Source organism: Opisthorchis viverrini (assembly GCF_000715545.1).
Source record: "Opisthorchis viverrini unplaced genomic scaffold opera_v5_475, whole genome shotgun sequence".
NCBI lineage: Eukaryota > Metazoa > Platyhelminthes > Trematoda > Opisthorchiida > Opisthorchiidae > Opisthorchis > Opisthorchis viverrini.
In genome coordinates, this window is record NW_008752139.1 from 15209 (window position 1) to 37954 (window position 22746).

The 22746-nt window shown below is 45.9% G+C and overlaps 1 protein-coding gene across 1 annotated transcript in view; it reads right to left on the reverse strand.

Moving 5' to 3' along the window:
* The window catches only part of T265_11319 (hypothetical protein), a gene marked incomplete at both ends in the record, with an annotated part of 47480 nt that overhangs the window by 13870 nt on the left and 10864 nt on the right, over nt 1-22746 (reverse strand). The window contains 4 exons of the mRNA XM_009177944.1: nt 2430-2549; nt 2887-2971; nt 7085-7210; nt 8829-9054. Coding sequence (XP_009176208.1) covers nt 2430-2549; nt 2887-2971; nt 7085-7210; nt 8829-9054 — 557 coding nt within the window. The remainder of the gene's footprint in view (nt 1-2429; nt 2550-2886; nt 2972-7084; nt 7211-8828; nt 9055-22746) is intronic.

Below are 22746 nucleotides of genomic sequence, written 5' to 3' on the forward strand. Positions count from 1 at the left end.
TTCATTCCAGAGGCAGAGGTCGGGTAGTTCGAACCACCCGATTTTATTTTCATTTCAGAGAAGCGACTGTTTTGTGTGGTGACATGGTGATTCCTGTTTAACGCGATCGGTGACTTATTAATTCTCATCAATGAAGGGACAGGTATATGATTCTCAATGACGATTCTTGTGCAACCTGAGGGTTTCAGTTGACCCAACCAAGGGGTTATAGCTGCGATATAGTCAATTTGAGGTAGCAACGGTGTCAAAGAGAATGGACACTGAGTTGTGGACCAGTCACATTGAGGGAAGCCTGTAGGCGTAGGCATATACAGTCGTTTACACATAAACTTAACAGCCATTCACACAATTAAACCGTTCATCATATAAGAACACGAATTCATAGGGAAGGATAAACCCTAAAATAGGGAGAATGAATTATTCGTCCCTGGGGCTCTTTGGAGAATATTGTGTAGGGCTGGAAAAATATACTCTTGAATGTACCGAAGCTTCGGTTTGTTGATGCGTGTGTACACAGAATAAAAAAACACCTTTATCCGTTTCGCCGCTTGCCAGTTAGAAAGAAACTACTATCCCCATGAAAGCCTATAATCGCCAGGAGTTCAGTCTAGAAACAGAGTGGGTGACATCACTGGGAAGTATACAGTGACCCACGTGATGTACGATAATGCCTCAAGGTATCTAGATGGCCGCACGTGGTACGCTTTGTTGGTGTGAATCAAAAAGGATACGATTTTCCCGAAGGTAGAATTTCTCCTTTGTGAGGGTGTCGAGTTTGGTGGCCTGATATGCACTCATTAAATATGGTTTATTTTAGGGGTTTGTGAGGGCAAAGAGAGCCAGAAGATTTTTCAAACATATCGATATCTCTTAGTGATGTCAACGAGATGCATTCCCAGCTTGCACAAGTTTAGATCGGCAACAACATTCGACAAATGAACCAGATGAGTGGTGGGACAGAGCGAGCGTAGATGGCAGAAGTATGATTGGGTACGGGGACTAATCGGGGATTGCGCACGTCACTTAATGGTGCATGTAATGTTCGGATGCACAAGGCGAACCCAGAGGTTTTCTTAGCGAGGCCGGTGTATCCCACGACCTAGTCATGTCTAAGACTAGATAAGGCAAGTCCAGTAAGCGTTAACTAGTTCGGTAAGTTGCGTATTCGCTGCGCTACGAACATTCTTATTCATCTGAACGACTCAAAAAGTCAAAGTGGGTACACGTTTGAGTACAGACATGGTAAGTTCCCTTGAGTAGTTTGACCGAGTGAATGAGATGTGATTGATGGGATTTTGGGACTTAGTAGAATACTTGGAAGTGTCACCGAATATGAAATGTTCGGAAAAACCGCTCCTGATGCAACATGGCAAGTTGATTTCTGACGCACTTTAGCGACAATCGACATGTACTTCAGAGACTACAGAAAATGAAGCAACAACCTGAGCACAGAGTGTTATTCCCGTAGATCCTCCCATTATTCTTAAGTTTTGAATTTCAAAAGTGAGACAAGAACTCCACAAGAACAGTCAAGACAGCAGTTAAAGATTTTGCTCATGGTCGGGAGACCAGGGACCAGAGATGTTGTTTAATTTACATCAACGCTGATCCGGAAGCCCTTGAAATTATTTACCATGCAGTGGTCACCTCGATAGAATCAATGTACCCGAATCGAATGCAGCTGAATTATGGACCATTTCATCGTCCACAATCTTTGTATTAGGGGGTTAAAATGAGGTTTTGAAAGAGGGTATGGGAGAATGCTGGAGCTACAAAATAGTGCTTATGGTGTTTGTCTAAACGATACAAAGATACCCACACCAAATCTCGTTATCCATTGAAGTAAGCGAGTTTGAGTCTACATTGTGCCTTCACAAAGTCTTGTCGCATTCAAAAGTTATACTGAGACAGAAATTCTCAACAGGGTTTCTGACTCGAAGTCCTAGTGTTCACAGGGCAATCAACCGGTGTATGGTGATTTAGGGTTTCACAAGAAGATTTGAGTGTTCACTCTCACGGTATGGATTCGCCATAAATTGGAAGTCACAATTTCAACTTAGAGGACGAAGTTTTGGCTGAATGGCGGATACTATGCTTATCTTAGGTGAAAATTGAAACAGTAACCATATAAAAACCTGACGTGAACTTTTTTCTTTCGTTCAAGTGTAACATTCTTTCGGTGCCTAGCTGCCATGCCACCCGAAGGAAGCACAAAGGCTGGGATACTACCAAGTTGCTCAAGCCTAGACAGGAGAAGTCGAGATACAGAGATAGGGTTCGAACCCAGGACATTTCGGTAGGTAAATTCGCGCACTAATCACTGAGCCATCTCGCCATTAAATGAACCAGGATGAAGTGTATTCGATCGTCGGTAATATACACCCTTACCAGACTTGAAAACATTATATTTGTAAAGATACCCAGCTTACCTGTGACTGGAATGTCCTTTTTTAGAAGAGCATCAGTGAGCGAAGTGAGCGCCTGTAGAAAGTCCAAAGGCCATTTTGAAGCCGAAAGGCTCAAGCAGCGGAGGACTTCCGTGCGGTATTCTGGGAGGAGCGAATATGAAGTGAGATAGAGTATTGAAGCAAGATTTGCATTACGAGACGCATGTGATCATAGCGTGATTATAGTAGACTGGGTGCTTCTTAAAATCTCTGCACAAAAGGTCTCTTCTAGATCGGAAGTTCCAACCTGGCTAAATAAAGTATCAAAAGTTGAATTTCACCACCTTGGATCCTTCTACTTTGTGCAGAGAGATTGTAAAACGTGAAAACACCTCCGATAATTTCACACAGCAGCTACAATTAACGCCGTAAAAAGGGAGCACAAAAGTCCGTTGTCAGACTAAAATACTACAGATAAGGTTACCAAACAAAGACTTACTTGAAAAGAAGCTCACATATTCTTCCGACCCGAATACTCCGCGAGTCCACTCGCTGTGGACACCCGAGCCCGATGGAGCACCATCCTGTAAAAGACGGTGGGATCATTTTGGTACTGAGATTGTGAGAGGCATGAGAAACCTTTTGATGACTATTAACGGCGTGCAAAGCGAAAAGCTTTTGGTCATTCAGTGCCGAAAAGCCAAGAAGCACTGTACATCTGTTTAATCCTTTTTGGGAATAATTAGCAGTGCACATCTCATGAAACTCCGTGGAACTTCGGTCCCGCCGCCTGCCAGCTAATAGTCCAAGTATTAAATCGTTCGGCTACGAGCGGGTAATCAAAAGTGAGGCTAACTCGCACTCACACTATATAGTACCACTCATCTGTCGAGGATGGGAATCGCACTACGTGGTTACATGTACACTGGCTCCTCGAGTGACAACTTCTCAGATTTATCCTTCACGAAACTTGGGAATTATCCCTCTTTTCAGAGATACTTGCAGTCTGTTGGCAGTGTGAGGAGACGTGGAGAGTTAATCGTACAGGTGAAAACTCTATGCCGAAAAGCCAACAAGCAATGTACAGTTGTGTAATCCTTATTATCAGTCACCTCATGAAACTTCAGGATTTTCTAAAGCCCCCTATACTACTCGATTTGTTACCTCGCTTATTAGTGGCGGTGAACACAAAGCCTGACTACTTAGCATAAGATAAACGGTTAGCCACGTGAATTGTGTGTACTGTAGCCAACAGTGAGAAGTTAGATTGACGGATCAGCTTCCTTACTCCAGCCAGTATTGGAAAAACGTCGAAGTTTTGGTGTATTAAATCTCATGATGAAGTCTCAAATGTGCGACTGTTAGTCCCGCAGCATCATGAACAAACGGAAGCTTATGTCGGCACACCAATTAGCTCAGTCAAACAAAGAAAGGCCTTACAGGAGAGTGTCCGGCTAATGGGGATCAATAAGGCACTTTGAAAAAATAGCACAAATTTCAAGGATGCGAGATTTTATGTCAAGACCTTCCAGTGACGAAGAATTCTGAACACGGATCTGACGAATCACAAACAGAGGGAAGAGCAATAACTTTGTTTAATTCAATGAGCTTTTGCGAAAAGTGATATTGTGTTCCGAAGCATCGTTTCAGTTTAAGTCATGAGAGAATCCAATCACAAATAAGCGCGAGTACAACAGGACCCATTGAACACAAACAAAATTAACCAATTGTAGCAGAGCCGAAATAGTGACATCTCAAGTGGGTTTTTTCAACTGCAGATACCGTTCACCGAGCCCGAGAATTGACCCACAAACGTCTCGCCACCAGCCAAAGAGAAATGGTCCGTGCGCGTGAGTGAAAGCTGATGACGAGGTGTCTTTATGTCATGTTCGGGAACGACAACTGATCGATTTTTCCTATAAAAAACAACCCTTTCGATTGAAAAGACATTCACTGATACGGAAGGACAGGTTTCGTCACTGGGATATACCCCCAAGAGGCGCCTACATGGAATGGATCACTCAGGCGGTACAAACTGCGTTTCCAACCGGGTGTCAAACACAATCTTGACTTAAATGGAGTGAACCGCTGCCTACTTGAAACTTTAGAGTAGTTCGACGAAAATGCGTGTAGGGGTGAGCCGTGTCCGCAGTAAGTGATTCTGCACCAGCCATAAGCGTCCGGAAATTCCGGAACATCTAGGATGAGGAACCGGTCATTATCCTCAATCCTGACATGAGTTGAGCGTGAATTAGTGTCCCTTCCGAAGAATGATGGCAGAAAATTGCCCTTTCTGGAAAGACTACCTTGGAATCAGGCACAGTTCGAAAGCATTTTTGAAGCCACGTTAAGTTTGCGAAATGCCTTCTTGGAAGGAGCTCACCAAACAACTGTCATCGATTTTTCTACAGAAGAAGATAAAGACTGGGTATGAAGCACCGTCTGGCTCGGTACTGGAAGTCAGCCACGATCAATCTGCTTGGTCCCTCTAGGTTTGGGAGTCCTGGCAGTTTCCCAGCCTACGTCAACTATGATACAATTTAAAATACTCTCATGCCACATCGGCCGTTGTGTGACATCATCAGCCGAGCTGCTTTGCTTGCTGCATAAAACAGTGCGCGTAGGCTACTGCTGACGCCTTTCTTCTTTCTCTTTCACATACATTTTCTTCCCTCCCCACTCCACTAATAAATATCTTCTTATGAGCTTATGTATTGGGACTGACAAACCTGTTTGCCTTGCATCGGCTTTAGCCGCAAAATGTGCGCGTCGGCCTCAGGCAGCTCGAATTATGCTTCAAGCCTCGACACCCAGTGTGTCTGGCTGTTTACATTTTTCACACTCTGGAGGAGGCCGGAAAACAAGCTGCTCTTGCTCTCACATCCGACTCACTTGACATCGACATGTTTTGTATCAGAAACAAGAACACAAGATGCAAACACAGTAGTTGAGCTAACTGTTCTATCCATCTCCAGTCGCTTTCGACTGCGCATCTCCGGCGATCCACAGATCGCTCTTGCAGGATGTGCAGGAGTCGGCATAATCCTGAGTCACCAGGCTGAGGCTTGACCGCTGGGCCGAGCACTTTGAAAAAACCATTCTTCTGGCCACCTGTCACTGCTTATTCGGATTGTCGAGCTGTACTAAAACCGTGGACGATGGAAATGGAACCCCACATCGCCTCGGGGGTTTATAACGGCATATGTTCTCTGAAGCACTACCAACCTCTTCATGTATGGTACGCCTCAAGTGAGTATGCTACTGAGGTGACGGGAATGACCAAAATCCACAAATGGCTGAAAAATGAAAATCTGGCATGGCCCGCGGGGTCCGACACACAAAAAGCGCATACAGAAATTGGCGGCAGATACGTTGTTGCCTGTTAACGCCTACTATACTACAAAAGTACTGCTCATCAAAAGTTTGAGATGCCCTAGAAAATAAGGTTGTGGAATGTTGTGTGTTGTATGTATGACACCTATTCGGAGTCTCAATAGTATGACTAGGGGATTCCCAGTGGCGGGGTCTAGTATCATCCAAAAGGACGTCCACTTCACACCAGGAGATTCCTTACAACTGGATACAAAGGCCAACATCACCATCCTCAGGTAATTTATCTTTCCCGGCTCCGCGTGGAAACTTACTTCTTCCTAATAAGAGGCGAAGATGCGACAGTATTTCCAACCCCTTTTGTCACAGTAATCACACGTATGTGGGGGTTCTCGAAAAAGTAGGAGCTATTTTCTCACCCTAAACTGTGCCTTCAATGGTAATTATTCCCATTCCAGAAGGATCATTTTGCCAAAAATAATGCTCATTTAGACTTTCGACATGAAATTCCACATCACTCTTAGCAAACCTGCTGGCGCAATATAGCTAGCGAAGGCGTGTAAAGAGACGTAAAACTTAGCAGGCATTTTACAGATACCTCCTTAAGTCGATCGCTCGCAAAGTTAAAACGACATTCTGAGATAAAGTATTCTCTAGTAAGTCTGTATGTTACTTATGCCGGTAAACTTTTTTTTAAACTAAACTGGTGCTAGTTAACGAAGAAAAGCCAAGTAAGAACAACTGGACAACATCAACTTTAGGATCGGCTCAAATGTGATTGGTATCCACCCCATTTATCCGTCATAATAACACATTCTGCTTCTCGACTTTTCGGTGTAAACTGGTCTTAACTAAAGGACGAAATTTCCATGGAAATTTACCAAATCTCCTCAGAGTGCCAACTAAAACCTCCAACAATCTGAATTCATCTGCCCAATGGTTTACGAGGCAGAGTAGGCGGATCTCCGTCACACGGAGATCCGATTTCCCTTATGGAGGGAACCACATTTTTCACCGACTAGCGAGGGATTCTCAGCTCGAAATTGGAAGTCTAAGGGGGAGCTGGAAAGCGGTCTTCAAGTGCGAGGTCTTTCACTGAGGAGTTTTATGGAACTACATAAACAAAATGTTTGGGGCTGTAAACTCAGAGACCACAAGAACATGTCCGTTTTAATGAAAGGGGCATGTTGGATGTCACATGGACACTTCATATATGTGAGCACAGTAGTAGCAGTTTACAATAAGAGGACGGTAGAAACCCGTGGGGACAACCGGACCTATAGGATTCGGTAAGATGGATCATGAAAGCTTAACTACCGAACTGATATGAGATCGGACAGAACAAATAGAACATAGGAGAATCATACCCGCTTGAGAGTCTGGCGCCAAGACACCAACAGATCCCGGCAGTAAAGGTGCAGTCTGACAATCAGAGACGGATCTGAGGAACGAAGCGCGGTCAACCAAAAAAGGTTCGTGGGAGCCGATATCATCTACGGTTGGAAAAGAGACATCGGTGAGGCGTAAATTCCACATTGCAGGATACATCAAAACACCTTCCCGATGAACGGGACAGTCCGATTAATCGATTATGCCAAACTGGTGAACATAGATGACCCGATCGATTCCTATTCAGTTAAGGAAACATGATTAATCGAGAACAGAGTCATAATTAGTCACAGCAGCGACGTGACACCGATTGTAGCCTTTCTATATGTCTCCGCTCCGATGATACTTGGTGACCACCTTGACAAGCTGCCTGTCGTGCGCACCACTGATCAGAGAAAAGCTACACGTTCATACAGGCATGACCAGATCGGCAAGTATGGATCGGCCTCTCAACTAATCCACGGATTCGACTAATCACGTGCCAACCTCAAAATGCTACGGGCATTTTTGAGATGGCATTGGGTTGCATGACGAAGCCCAAATGTCACCGCATCCAGGTAGGCCACCACCGGCACCTATTGCGATAGACATAAACAAATAAGTGCAAATCGATCGATTTTTTGGTGATTAATCAGCCGATCAGATTAGGCGGGTAACTGTGATAAAAATGCAGTGCATATCTATTCCATAGACGGTCATCAAAAATACATCTGAAGGCGAATTATGTGCACCATTCAGATCGTTCTCCCTTAAAGAAGCTGATCGTTGGGCAAAATAATGCCTAGCTGAGTTTCGCACTAGCAAACGTTCGATTTCAGTCACAAAGCGTATAACAGACCCACGCGCCGAAATACGCGCGAACGAATCACCGCAAGTGCCTCATGATCAGGAAACAGTTTACCTAGCAGACCAATGAGATGATAACTTGTGGTACGCAAGCCAATCACGTGGCAGACGAGGAAATAAACAGTTGATGAAATCACCTGTCAGACACGAAAGTACAGATAATAACGAGACATGCATAGAGCTTCCAGAAATGAGGCTGTTTGGCGCGGCAGGTTTGTGCAACACAGCAGACGTCCGTCGATGTACGGGATAGTCTGGAGTGCGGAAGATCAGCTGGAAGTTGATGGAAGCCGACAACAATCCTATGCTGATTAGTAAGAAGTTGGATCTTTGATATTACAAAAGGAACCATACAACAGGTCCAAAAAAAACCTTACGAGTTACCCAACTCGCAAAGTGAAAGATGAAAGGCCAACGGAGAGGCATTTTTCAAGAAGCATCGAAACGTGAATCCCTCGCCACTATTTTTCGGAAACCAGCATACTGAAAGAGACCGTCCCTGAAGTTCCAAAAGAGGTCACAAAACCTTTCAGGCCATAACTAGGCATTGGCGACTCCATTGATATGTACGTCAGGCTAAAACGACAGCTAGTTAGCGCTAAATGTGGCTCTGTTGCTGTGTCCTTGTATACTATCACCAGTTATGCACGCACCGGTGGTGAATGTACGGTCAAAACATTCTCAACATCTATACGCGGCTCAGCGGTCGTAATCCTCCGATTGGTTCATTCTTGGACTACACATTACTCATGCAGCAGCAACAAACGGGACAATGTGTTGCACAGAACGATAATAGCCCGATTTTCCAAAACCTTCTAGTCTTTAAACAAAAGGTATGAAGCGGAAATAGCAGAAATTATGCGAAAGGTCTCTTACTCGAATAGGATACTTGGTTAAACGCAACACCAAGTTTAATATATGTGTTGTGAGGTTGGGACAGGTAAACAGCATGGTGGACGTGCATTCGCAAGGCGTCGAACAAGTCTTGCTATCCGGCCAGCGTGCAACAAGTGCGCATCCCAAACGAGTGACGATTTCGGACAACAGAAGCAGCGTGTTGTATGTTGTTTCGGAAAACGAGGTCGGTTCGTTGAGGGTCGCACTGGAAAGAGAAGAAAATCAGAGCTGAGGTATTAGTAAACGATATGCCAAGTAGTAATTACCTCTTTGCTGTATCTATGGGTACAGGTTGCCGGTGGCAGAGGAGAAGAAAGTCGACTATAAATGGAGGCGTAGAATGATATCGTGTTGTGGTTATCTGATAGACCAACGATAATTTCTAAACAATGTCCTATTTCGCGAGAACTCCCGAGTAATCGAGATGATCAAATCTCCAAAACATTTTCTATCCGTATTCGAATACGGACAAGCACAGAATACAACTCGGGTGCTTGATCAATATATCAGACTATACATAAAGGCATTACAAAAAAGTTTGAAGAGGGCGGCGTGCTAAACTTCCGGCTTGGGCGCCCTGTTATACCCACGTATTTGGTTTCCATCGCTGATTAAGTAGGCTTCATTCAGCAAAATAAGTTTCTTTCACGGCATGTGGTGGTGAAAACCCGGTAGACTGCTTTGGAAGTGTGTAGTCTGTTGTTTGAGAAAACTTTTCCAATGAATTGTTAATTATTCATTTTCGCGGTTGGTTTCACTGACGCACATCTTTTTCTGACCAGCTGATCGAGCTAACCCATGCGGAAACCTCCCTCATTTCATCGCTATCCGACAGCGTTATCATTCCCTAGGCTAGTGAATACTTAACGTTGGCCTCCGATTATTGGTGTGTCCGTTCGGGCATTGATAAAATCTGCCGATCGTGGCAGGGCCACATCCATTCGGTAGGTTCGGACAGGTCATCTTGAAAGCTTAGATCACAGCTCCTTTCCTTGTTCTCCATTCGACCAGCGCCACTACCATTGCTTATTCTAAATATATTCCCAGTAGTTGTGATCGATGTTGTTGAGCTGCAGGAACCCTCAAGAGGATATGAGCTAGATGATGTTTTGTTAGCCTGTAGGACCCTGGAGAAAGCGAATCCGACAGAACGTATCAGGATACGAGGATGAGTGCAAAAATAAGAGGGACGTAAAAAGAAACTCATTTCTTTGGTAATTAGGTCACGAAATCAGAAACAGCTATCGATCTTCAAGTGAGGACCAATCGATTCAAAGTTCTTCCACCATATAGCATAAGTCGAAAATAATGCCGTTCTCCACTGAACTACCCAATCACACAAAACAACCATTTGGAACACTCCACACGTCACTGTGTTGTCAACTATATCGAAACCACAGCGAACGCGATTCGACTCTAGAGGATTCTGGAGTAGCCTCATCGGCCACCTGATAAATGGGGCAAATAAAACTTCCACCAGCGCACAACCCGTGGTTTTACTGTCAGCCTCATGAACTTTTTGAGCAAAAATGGTATAGAGACAAGGCATAAATCATTCTTGCCATAATGTAATGTAATGTTGTAAAACGTCTTCAATGAATAGCTGCCATTCCTCCTGAAAGAAGCACGAGAGCTTAGACACTGACAGGCTACAAAACATAGAAAGGGGCTGTATGTGGGTTTGAAGCACGGACCTTAAACACTGAACAATCCTTGTTGTTACACTTTTAAGAAAGCCTTTGGAAAGCTCTCCATTAGAATACATCTCCATAGGTCGGAAAATATCAAAAAACACGATAGATTCAAATTTCTCGGGCATTCCTACTAAAAAAAGAGTTTAGAAAAGGAAACTGGTCAATAAAGCCGACAACGTAAGAGAGCGAATAGTTGGTACGTGTGCCACTGTTTTGGCATTTAACGCAATGGGAAGATTTGACCAAATCGATAACAAACCTCGCCTGCCGTTCTTCGATCAAAACATCGCGTCTAACGCAAGAGGGCTAAGAACAAGTGAAATCAAGAGTCCCGTTACAACAGTAGTTGAGTTGGTGACTAGTACATCTATTGCTAACCCATTTTCAGTATAGGCACCATTGTGGATTCGCCACATTGTCTCCCAGAGAAAAGTAAGCAAGTCGAGCACTGACGGAAGACTTCACACCACTCAGTGCTTGAACAAGGCGGCCGATGGTTGGCCACACCAGAAGCTTTGTGGGAAAATAAGTAACTGTGACCTTCCGAAGCCAGGTTCATCGTCCAGGGCTTTATTCATCATCTTCAGTTATGCCGCGTACATACTGTTCGTTACAGCAGCCAATCATCCGTCCATGAGCGGAGTAGGTAGAAACGCAGTAGGGGTAGTAGCTGATACGGTTGACACAAATAAAGGAATGATAGTGGGCTTTTCATGGGGGAAGTGGGGAGGGAAAGCTCTACACTGAAGACAATCGTTTGTATGCATGCGCGCCATTGAGCACATGACTGTGCCGTGTCTGACAATATCCCTAACCACTGGCATATGCTGTCTCGAGGTCCCCACCCAGGGAGATAGCAACCAGCCCAGTGACCCTGATAATAACACCGTTCCGGTGCCTAGCTGCCACGCCACCCGAAGGAGCACTAGGGCAAAGGAATGATAGTGGGCTTTTCATGGGGGAAGTGGGGAGGGAAAGCTCTACACTGAAGACAATCGTTTGTATGCATGCGCGCCATTGAGCACATGACTGTGCCGTGTCTGACAATATCCCTAACCACTGGCATATGCTGTCTCGAGGTCCCCACCCAGGGAGATAGCAACCAGCCCAGTGACCCTGATAATAACACCGTTCCGGTGCCTAGCTGCCACGCCACCCGAAGGAAGCACTAGGGCTGGGATACTGCCAGGTTGCCCAAGCCTAGACAGAAGTGGTCGGGTTCGAACCAGGAGCCTTCCCGTCATCAAGTTTGCACTCTAACTACTGAGCCATCTCTCCAGTGACTTCGACACTTCGCAGCCATTGCATGACCACCCATAGCTCGTATTCACCCTCCGCGCAGTTGTGCTTCACGGGCTATACGAGGAAGCCGGTCGACTGGCATACAGAGGACGTGACCAAACCAGCGCAACCTCAGAGTGTGACCAGCTCATCTAGCTTGAGGGAGTTATTGCCTCCGAAAACCATTCAACGCACTCAGCATTCCTGGTCCGATGTTCCCATTGGACTCGGACAGTGCTCCGAAGACACCAACGTCCAACAATGAAAGTTTTTAACGTCCAAAGCTCAGTGACCGGGTTTCTAACCCATATAATTTGGAGTGCACCACAGCACTGTAAGCTCCAGCCTCTACGGATAAACTGGATGCATATAGGTACCACATGTGATGCCAGTAGCAAAAGTTGCACCAACTTCTTCCACATGGATGGATATATCGTATTTGGTTAAACGACAGGGAGAGATACAGCTACCGAGGTAGACAAATTCGTCTGTTACCTCAATCGGATCGTCCGTAAGCATAGAGTTGGGGTGTGAACCAACCCAGTTCTGCAGTAGCACTCCACTTTTCGGGCGTCAAGTACATACCAAACCATCAAGCCGAGTTAATTAGATTATTTGATATCGTCTGATACAAGGGGAGCTATGCTGTCAGTGTAATCTATATCCGTGTGGGAACGCCCTATGAGCGTTTCGACCCCGCAGATAGTAGAGGCAGGGAGTAAGTGTTCCAAAATCATGTCATGACAAAGTTGAAGGGGAAACAGAACATCCTTGCCTAACACACTGGATGCAGTGAACTCAGGTTAGAACTTCTCATAGCCCTTCGTGCGTACACGGGAGTAGGCGTACGAAACTTCAAGTAGGACCAAGAATCTATGAATGACACCTTTGCTTCATGAATACTGCCATAGTGTCCAGCAGCCCACGGAATTAACGGAAGCGGTGTCACTATCGGTGGGTGAAAATGTGGCAGTCGCATCCTCGTTCAGGACGGAATCTAGCCTGGTTTTCATCGAACCGTCCCTCACTGCGTTCAGCTAGGCTTCCAAAGATGAAACCAGAAAACACTTTCAACGGCAAGGCTACCGGGATAATGCCACGGTGGTTCTCAGTGTTCGTGTACCTTTTTTGAAGACGGGAGTGACTGTCGATATGCCTCATCCAGTAGGCAGTTTCGATTCCCCCCACATAAAGCTGATTTGTTTTGCCGGATAGAAATCGACCAGTCCTGGTGCCTTGTCATGTTTCAGTAGAGAGAGTTCATAATTTATTTATTCTTCTGACGGGTGGCTAAATCTTATATTCTATTCGAGCGCATGCAATCACAAGGGATCAACCAAATTGTCCTTCTAAGTATTCGGCCCATCTTCTAAGTTGCCGTTATTGCGAGTGGATTAGTGAGTCGTCTTCACTCATCGTTTCACCACAGTTGCTTTGTTTTGGCCAGTAGACTGTATTAAGTGGTATAAGAAACGGTTGTTTCCAGTAGCAAAGGTGTTCCCCACATGTGGTTTCATTTTCCACCGAAGTCCTCAGTATTTCCTTAGATGCTTCACTATCTGGTGTTTTGGGGATGTGTGTGCGCCATTGCCCGCTGGTATGCATACCCTAGCATCAATCAAGCCTAGTGTTCTCGATGGGATCCAGTGGTCATTGGATCGTACCAGAGAAGTCGGACACACAGCAATGAACGACGCCAGCATATCTCCTTCGACAGTTTGTCATACTTGTCATGCCCGCTCCCAGTAGCGTTATTTTACTGCAGAGGGCAGTTGAACTAGCTCAGATTCATAATGATGTGTTATGGTGGTCATCCGGAGATGGGTCGGCACGCTTCTTGCTCAATTGGAAGGTTTGAAGAAAGGTTAATTATCAGGCGTGCACGGGCCCAATCCGTGGCACAGAAGGAGCCACGAACTTGAATTGTGGCACTTCACCGGTGGTCCAATTGGATCCTTGGTTGGTTCGCACTTAGTGACCACCAGATTACATGATACGAGCGTTTATACAGAAAACTGGTGCTGGCCATAAATAGCTCATAACCAGCACACAACTGAAGGAATCTACCTCCGCTCTGTGCGGAGTGCATCAAATCCGAATCAGCAACCCAGATGTGATTCCAAGAAGCTCAAACAAACGACTTATGTATGATAATGCCGATTTTTTTTGCTTGACGAATGAACACGGATAAACCTCGATAGAAAGTGCTCTTCTCTGTAGACTATTAAGGGATAGGCCGACGCTAAAAGCAAGCAACGGTTTGATTGAGCTGGATAACCGAGCGGCGCAAAAACGACTGTTTCGCAGAATCCGATCCAGCAGAGGGCGTCCAGCGCTAAGGCTGAATGCAACCCCATGTCATATTACCCCTGTTTCATAGTCTCTGGAGCACCGGACACACGGAGAGTAGAAGGTGAAACAGCTTAATCCGTCCTTGACGTTTTTCAGGTGCATAGTTACGCAGACACAGTCGTCATCAAGTCTATCCAATTGAACATAGAGTACGGAATTTGGAGGGTTATATGTACAAATGATCTCGTGGATTTTACCGTATCGTTTTGTCCATTGTTAGTGGGCAGTGGAGTGTAAAAAGCACATCGGTAAGATAAATGAAAACCAAAAAACCCAGTGACGTTTACTTGGGGTATGGGAACGAGTTGGAGGGAGGACACGGGTGGATGTAGAACTGGGCGGTAAAATGGTGCTTTTCAGTTTCTCAGATCGATAAAGAGGGTTTAGTTGAGGTACTCCACCTTTGGCTTTTGGCCTTGCTGATATGTATGAGGCTTGAGAAACTGAGTTCCAGCCAAAGCAACTGACAGATTCAATAAAGCACCGAAGCCCGACCACCACGACGAGGCGATAGTCTTAAGTCCCGAACTAGCTGGAGGTTCTCTGTTTGAATGGTTACCCGTTGATAGTCACCTGCATGCGGATCGTTTGACAAATTTCATGAGGGTATTCTGTGAACGCGAAGACAACCGATGCTTATTCCTTGTATCTGCTTACACCATAATACTGTTAAAGAGTTTCCAATACGCTCTGTTGCCGCGGGCTAAAGGAGCAGGTATTGTTGTGGTTGCCGGAGATGTGAATGCCCTTCTGATGCTCGTTTTGGTGTTCGTCTTGCACTGGAAAGCACGATAAATGATGAATGCCTACTGTAGGTAAATACAGACAACAGACTGTGTGCAGTACTGACTTTCGAAACAACCGAAGCAACCTGGCCACATAGTATACGAGCCAACCTCCAATACATGTAGACCACATTACCATTAGTTATGGGTGGTGTGGGTCAATCGATGATTGTCGCTCCTTTTAGAACACCATGTGGAATCGGCGCTGCATTTCATCGCGCTTTTCGGTGGCGCGCAAGATATGTACACCACACATGGCCATTGAGATGCTTTGGGACCCCGGTATGAAGTGAACCTACCAAAGTCACGTATTTCCAGACAACACGTCTTCTGATGCTGGAAGATATTGCCCACAGCCCAGTAAGACCTGAGGCGCCCTGCTTGTGAAACGGTGCAACCAACCAGATCCAAGCGCTAGAGTAGAAGGTGAAACAGCTTAATTCGTCCTTGACGTTTTTCAGGTGCATAGTTACGCAGACACAGTCGTCATCAAGTCTATCCAATTGAACATAGAGTACGGAATTTGGAGGGTTATATGTACAAATGATCTCGTGGATTTTACCGTATCGTTTTGTCCATTGTTAGTGGGCAGTGGAGTGTAAAAAGCACATCGGTAAGATAAATGAAAACCAAAAAACCCAGTGACGTTTACTTGGGGTATGGGAACGAGTTGGAGGGAGGACACGGGTGGATGTAGAACTGGGCGGTAAAATGGTGCTTTTCAGTTTCTCAGATCGATAAAGAGGGTTTAGTTGAGGTACTCCACCTTTGGCTTTTGGCCTTGCTGATATGTATGAGGCTTGAGAAACTGAGTTCCAGCCAAAGCAACTGACAGATTCAATAAAGCACCGAAGCCCGACCACCACGACGAGGCGATAGTCTTAAGTCCCGAACTAGCTGGAGGTTCTCTGTTTGAATGGTTACCCGTTGATAGTCACCTGCATGCGGATCGTTTGACAAATTTCATGAGGGTATTCTGTGAACGCGAAGACAACCGATGCTTATTCCTTGTATCTGCTTACACCATAATACTGTTAAAGAGTTTCCAATACGCTCTGTTGCCGCGGGCTAAAGGAGCAGGTATTGTTGTGGTTGCCGGAGATGTGAATGCCCTTCTGATGCTCGTTTTGGTGTTCGTCTTGCACTGGAAAGCACGATAAATGATGAATGCCTACTGTAGGTAAATACAGACAACAGATTGTGTGCAGTACTGACTTTCGAAACAACCGAAGCAACCTGGCCACATAGTATACGAGCAACCTCCAATACATGTAGACCACATTACCATTAGTTATGGGTGGTGTGGGTCAATCGATGATTGTCGCTCCTTTTAGAACACCATGTGGAATCGGCGCTGCATTTCATCGCGCTTTTCGGTGGCGCGCAAGATATGTACACCACACATGGCCATTGAGATGCTTTGGGACCCCGGTATGAAGTGAACCTACCAAAGTCACGTATTTCCAGACAACACGTCTTCTGATGCTGGAAGATATTGCCCACAGCCCAGTAAGACCTGAGGCGCCCTGCTTGTGAAACGGTGCAACCAACCAGATCCAAGCGCTAGATCTCGAGCAACAGCGTAGAATTGCCCGAAGCAAGGGTAGCTTTGTCTCCTGGTCGAAAGTGCAATACAACCCAACGAATCGTCAGATGTCAGGTGGTAAATCTCCGTGGATGTACAGCAATGAAACATCAGCTTCTAACGCTCATTTTGTGATGTCGGTGATGACAATGATGCGCGGATCAAGAAGATTGATGGGTCCAGAAAGCTTAAATGGAGGAAGCCAAAATTCCCGGGAATGTGCGCAAGCAATTCTAACTGCTACGCACAGCAGACCCAGAGCGGCCTTAGGTGAGCGAAGCGATCACGGACAAAACGGAGCGCTTATGCCTAAAGAACTCGCGCTTCGCTGAGCTGAACAATCACCAATAATTTTAGTGGTGGCTTCCAGTTGCCCAACCAGATTTCCGGCACACGATGCAACCCTAGACAGTGGACATAGAACTGCTAATGGTTTGCGAATCGGGCGAATATTTTTCCCCATCGAGTTGCTAGTCCTGACGAAACACTGCCCGCCCTGCTTAAAGGTTTGGGGTGAAATCCTTAGCTGATGTTTGCCTCTATCTAGGCGAAAAAGACCCTCACAATCAGATGGGGTGAAGTGACAGCGGTTCCCATTCTCAATATGGATGCTAACAATGAGTGGCAAGCACAGAAGAGTCAGCCTGACTCCCGTTGTAACCAGACTCATCGCATCGCTCATTCGACATCTTCATGTTACAGGAAGTGCGGTCTTCAAACATGTATCCGGGAATTCAAGGAGTGACACTGGAAGTTGTGGAATACAGTTCGTATATTGAGGTTTGCACCGACTCTGAAGGTAATGTAATAGATGAAATCAACGCACGAATCCCGAAAGCCAGGAGTATTTGCTAATTTGCGCCACTTGTGACGTCAAAGAAGCATCTCACTGAGTCTCCAGGGATTCATGCACCAGACTACAGTATGGGCTTTATTGGCGAACGGCTGTGAGATTTAGACACTTCGGGTGGAGTATCTGAGACACCTCCTGGCCACCGACGTCTCATAAGTATAGTTGGAATCGGCAGTAACCAGCGAATTCGCAACGAGATGATTAGGAAACGAGTCTTTGGTGAAGCAGACAATGCTTCACCCAGAAAATGCGCACAGCATTGCATGCCAGAGTGACTGGGCCATATGTTATGCATGTCAAGACGAGCCATTTTTCCGTGCCTGATTCGGAATGGCGGAAATCCAGAGGTGGATAGAATTTGGTATGGCAAAAGAGAATGTTACAAAACTTCTGGGCGCCGTTAGTGCTTTTCACCTTCCGTGAAAGGGTCCACGTGACCCTCCCTATGCTTGGCTGAAGACTGGGAACAATATAGAGGCTAACCGATGTCAGTGGTGCTGATGCCGTTAGTTTCCATCCAGATTGTGTGCTGGAGCTGCATGCACCTCGGATGTTTGTGACAAGCTCACTCTAGGTTCCCATCGACCCATTTTTCTTGGTTTCATTAAGAGACTTTGTTCGAATAAACTGACCTGATTGCACCAGCGTTCACCTCTGTTAATGATGACATGTTCTGCTTGAATCAAAACCGAGCGCAATTCACGGAACAAATTCATTTACTATCTAATTGGCTTTTATTGGCAGACTCGACCAGATCCAACGGAATCTCTTGTTCATGATGTTATTCTTCGACCAACCATGATGTTGGCCGCCCCAACAGGTATGATATTTGAGAACATCATAAACGAGAGATGAAAATGGATTCAGTTGAGCCCTGTTAAAACCAAATTACTTTGAAAACGGATGCAGCTTGCGGATCACGTCCAGTCGGGGTTCAAGTAGAAATAACGTTGATTGAAAGTAGGGTACTGCGCCTACCTGACGAGCCTCAAAGACGAAACCAGTCGTGGGCTGAGGTTTTCAGCAAATTTATGGGTAGTGCGTTCTGTCGAGAAAACATACTGAGATATTTTGAATATCATCATGGATAGCATGAAATAAGTGCTCAACACTGATGGTTCGCTGCCATACAACCATAATTTATTTGAAAGCCTTAGTATGAGGAAAAGAATAAAGGTGGACAGCGAAGGAACTTAGTGCCATCCTACTACAATTATTCTGAGGTGCCTACACCTCTAGACACTCATTCAGGCAATCTGGATAGAGACTGACAACAAGAACGCCATTACCATCGACTAATAGCCATATCTTGCAGCGTCTCTAACCAGGCGCAGTGGGGATCACGCGAATATCGCACCAACTGAGGCATGTGCGCTTTTTCAACACCTTTAGCTGAAAAACGCCAAGCGGCAGCTTCATACGGATTCATTTGCGTCGCATGGTAAAAGGAAAATATTGTGCAAAGGAGAGCAGTTAGTGGATGAAGTATGAACTACCCTTGTGGCCATCGGCTCGCACTAAACTGAGAGACCTAACTTTTGCCTCATCATCTTGCATGTTATCTCTTTCAATAAATGACTGTGGAAATTCCCTCATTCAAACCACTTTGGACTGAGAAACCGGGTATTATCTTTCTGACAGTCAGAAGTCGAGCAGCTGGTGAGGTTGGTAATGCAGGATAGTGTGATCCTGCTGCGTCGGCCTAATTTTTCCAGCTATTCTCGTATCCCCAACGGCACATGCTCCTCCACTCCCGGTTGAGTTTGCCGTTCTGTTCCGCTTGAACTCACTCACCGAACGTAAACCGACAGATAACGTTGAATTCAACGGGCAGTAGTAATGAAACATTCATAGGTGGTGCCGGAAACCCGATGCATGCTAGAATGTGTCAGCACTATTCGGAATCCTTTGTCACTAATTCGTCGTTCAAAGGGGGCGTTGGTAAGACCACAGAACGTCGTCTGAAAGCTGTGGTGGTGTTAGACCAGTCCTACTTTGCATGAAACACCGCATTCCAGTGTCACCAGAATTCCATTGCTACCGTCCACCATGTTCAACGCCATCTACTGATTCAGTGTGGGTGCACCATCAACCAATTCAATTTATCAGCTATAAACCGAGCATCATCGGCACATTGGTTCCAGCTGCTACAGCTTAGATCACCTGAAAACGGGAGTGTGGGACATAAAGCTAAGTCTTAGAGGCGATGGCATATTTGTTACGTTCGAGAACCAAGGAGCTACGATTGAAGGCAATAGCTTTGACGCATGAGCACCACTGACTGCGTGGTTAGGCCATTTCTGCCAGTGTTGAGTCCCAGGGTCCCCACTCAAGGAGGCGGCATTCGTCGACGTGGTCAGTGTTTTCACACTTCGTTGCCAGGTCATACACTGTCTACCTCTCAGTCACTTCCACTCTCAACAAGGCTGGGCGAAGAGAGCTCTGCGAGGCAGACAGTTTTCTGGAATTCGGATTACTTATCGTAATCAGCGTAACCTACGAAGCGTGAGTAATTCATCCATCTCGGGAGAGCTTCGTTTACCTAGGACCATCCGGCGTACCTTAGCATTACAAGTCCGATGACCCCATAAGATCCAACCAATGCTCAGGAGACACCGATGACTGAGCAGGCATTTTCCGTATGTCCTCCGCGCGTAGAGGCCACGTCTCTGATCCATAAAGTAGTATGAATCACACTGTTGCATTATAAACTCTGTCCTTGACAGATAAACTGACGTGACGTCGGCGCCATAGGTGTCGGAGATTGGCAAAAGCTGCCCTGGATTCTCCGACTCGGAAAATAATCTCATCTTCAGCTAGTTTAAGGGAACTTATACAGCTGCCCAGGTGAAGAAATTTATATACTACGTCGTTCAGCTCATCTACAAGCATGAAATCGGGGTTCAATCTCACCCGGTTTGGTAGCAGTACTTTGCACTTTTTGGATGTGAAACGTATGCCAAACTGTGCGGCAGAGTTGGTTGGATTACTTGGGATGGTTTGCATTTTTAAAGGATCTGAGCCCAGAAAAGCAGTGTCGTCCGCATGCCCAATGTCTGTAAGCGAACGTCCCGGCAACACTTGAACTTCCGAAGTTTCAGAGGCAGGTAGAGAAATTTCAAGCAGCATATCATTAGCAAAACTGAAGAGAAAAGGTGAAAGAAGACAGCCTCCCCTTACACAGGGCGAAAGCTTCCCGTGTACTCGTGCGCACCCACAATGGTTCTAAGATGGTGCCCTTGTAAGGGAGAGAAATTTGGAAGGGACACCTTTGATAGCCAGACACTGCTGAAATTCCTGACGATCGACACAATTAAAAGCAGCTTTCAAATAAAAAACAACCAACGTGGGACGTTTGAAGGAGGCGCGCTACTCAGTGATTTGTCCCAAGGTAAATATATGGCAGATGCATCACGAATGTCTCTTCTGATGATCCAGCAATCTGCGCAAAATGGTGAAAGAGGACACTTTCGATGCGACGCATACCAGACTGACACCATGATGGTTTTCACATAACGTTCTTGCATCGTTTTTGAAGACTGGGATGATAGTCGAGGAGATCCTTTCGGCTGGTATTCTGTTTTCGTTCCAAATCTTCTGCAGTATGGTTGTCAGACTGTTCACCAGGACCTCAACACCTCCTCTGAAGAATACGGGGTGCAGACCGTCCGGGCCAAATTCCTTATCGTACTTCAGGATTGATATCTCACGCAGGATTTCGGTTGCTGATGGTGGGTTGGTGTCGGCGTTCCATTGAGGTTCGCTGGATTCTTGCAGTGGTTGTGTTGAAGGAGACCAGCTGAACTGTTCTTTCAAGTGCTCAGCCCATCGTTCCAGACGACGATTGCGGGGATGAAGTACTGTTTCGTCTTTTTCACATGTTGTTTCACTGACACTTGCTTTCATCTGGCCAGTTGATCATATCAGTTGAAACATGGTTGTTGTCTGCAGTGAAAGCTTTCCTCATTTCCTAGACAACCGAAACCCACTGGCGTTCTCTGTTATTCTTCAAGCCTTTGGTTATCCGGTGTTTGAGAGACCTCGGTGCGCCATCATAGTCGCTAGTAGCTGAAGTGGCCTTCCTGGTAACAATTAAATCTGCTGATCTCGACAATATCTTGTGTTCATTTAGTCGAGTCAGATGGCATGGACAAACAGTTAATCTAAGAGCCTAGACAACCGAAACCCACTGGCGTTCTCTGTTATTCTTCAAGCCTTTGGTTATCCGGTGTTTGAGAGACCTCGGTGCGCCATCATAGTCGCTAGTAGCTGAAGTGGCCTTCCTGGTAACAATTAAATCTGCTGATCTCGACAATATCTTGTGTTCATTTAGTCGAGTCAGATGGCATGGACAAACAGTTATGAAATCTAAGAGCATTGCTTCCCTAACTCGACTCTGTTCAAGCTCCAAGCAGTCTTCGTCATCCGCATGGCTGTGCGCTTTCAGTGGCTTTCTGGCCAGATCAGTTCGATAATCTTAAGCTGTTGAAACTTGTCGGAGTTGATGAACAAGACTGTCTTCCTATGGGGTGCGTAATGCTGACGGATAGCGAAGCACCAATCAGGCCTGCACGATGGCGTAGTCAGAGTCAATTTGCGTCAGAAGGAACAGAGCATTGCTTCCCTAACTCGACTCTGTTCAAGCTCCAAGCAGTCTTCGTCATCCGCATGGCTGTGCGCTTTCAGTGGCTTTCTGGCCAGATCAGTTCGATAATCTTAAGCTGTTGAAACTTGTCGGAGTTGATGAACAAGACTGTCTTCCTATGGGGTGCGTAATGCTGACGGATAGCGAAGCACCAATCAGGCCTGCACGATGGCGTAGTCAGAGTCAATTTGCGTACCCCAGAAGGAACGAAAATCCTTAACAGAGGCTCTCCATCAGCAACTGATAGCCACGTGGTCCAATCGAGTCCATGATTTTCTTGTGGTGGGTGGCCTCCAAGTAACTCACTCTGAGCGTTTGTGTTCATTATCATCATCGACAGCATGACATCAGTGTTCAACAACGATGCTTCGCTGCCGTGGTACCATGATTTAATTAAAAGCCTCATTGTGAAGAACAGAATAAAGGTGAACAGCGAAGGGACTTAGTGCTGGCTTACTACAATCATTCCGAGGTGCCTACACCTCTAAACACTCATTCCGGCAATCTGGATAGAGAATGACAACAACATTGCCACTGACATCGGCTAGAAGTCATATCGTGCAGCGTCTTCAACCAGGCGCAGGGAGGACCACGCGGTCCCCAGCCTGAAATGCGAGTAGCACCGACAGCACCCAAACGTTTCGTGATTTCTTTCATACCCCCCTGCCAGGTCAAGGGTTGGCCACCCCTCTGCTTTCGCCA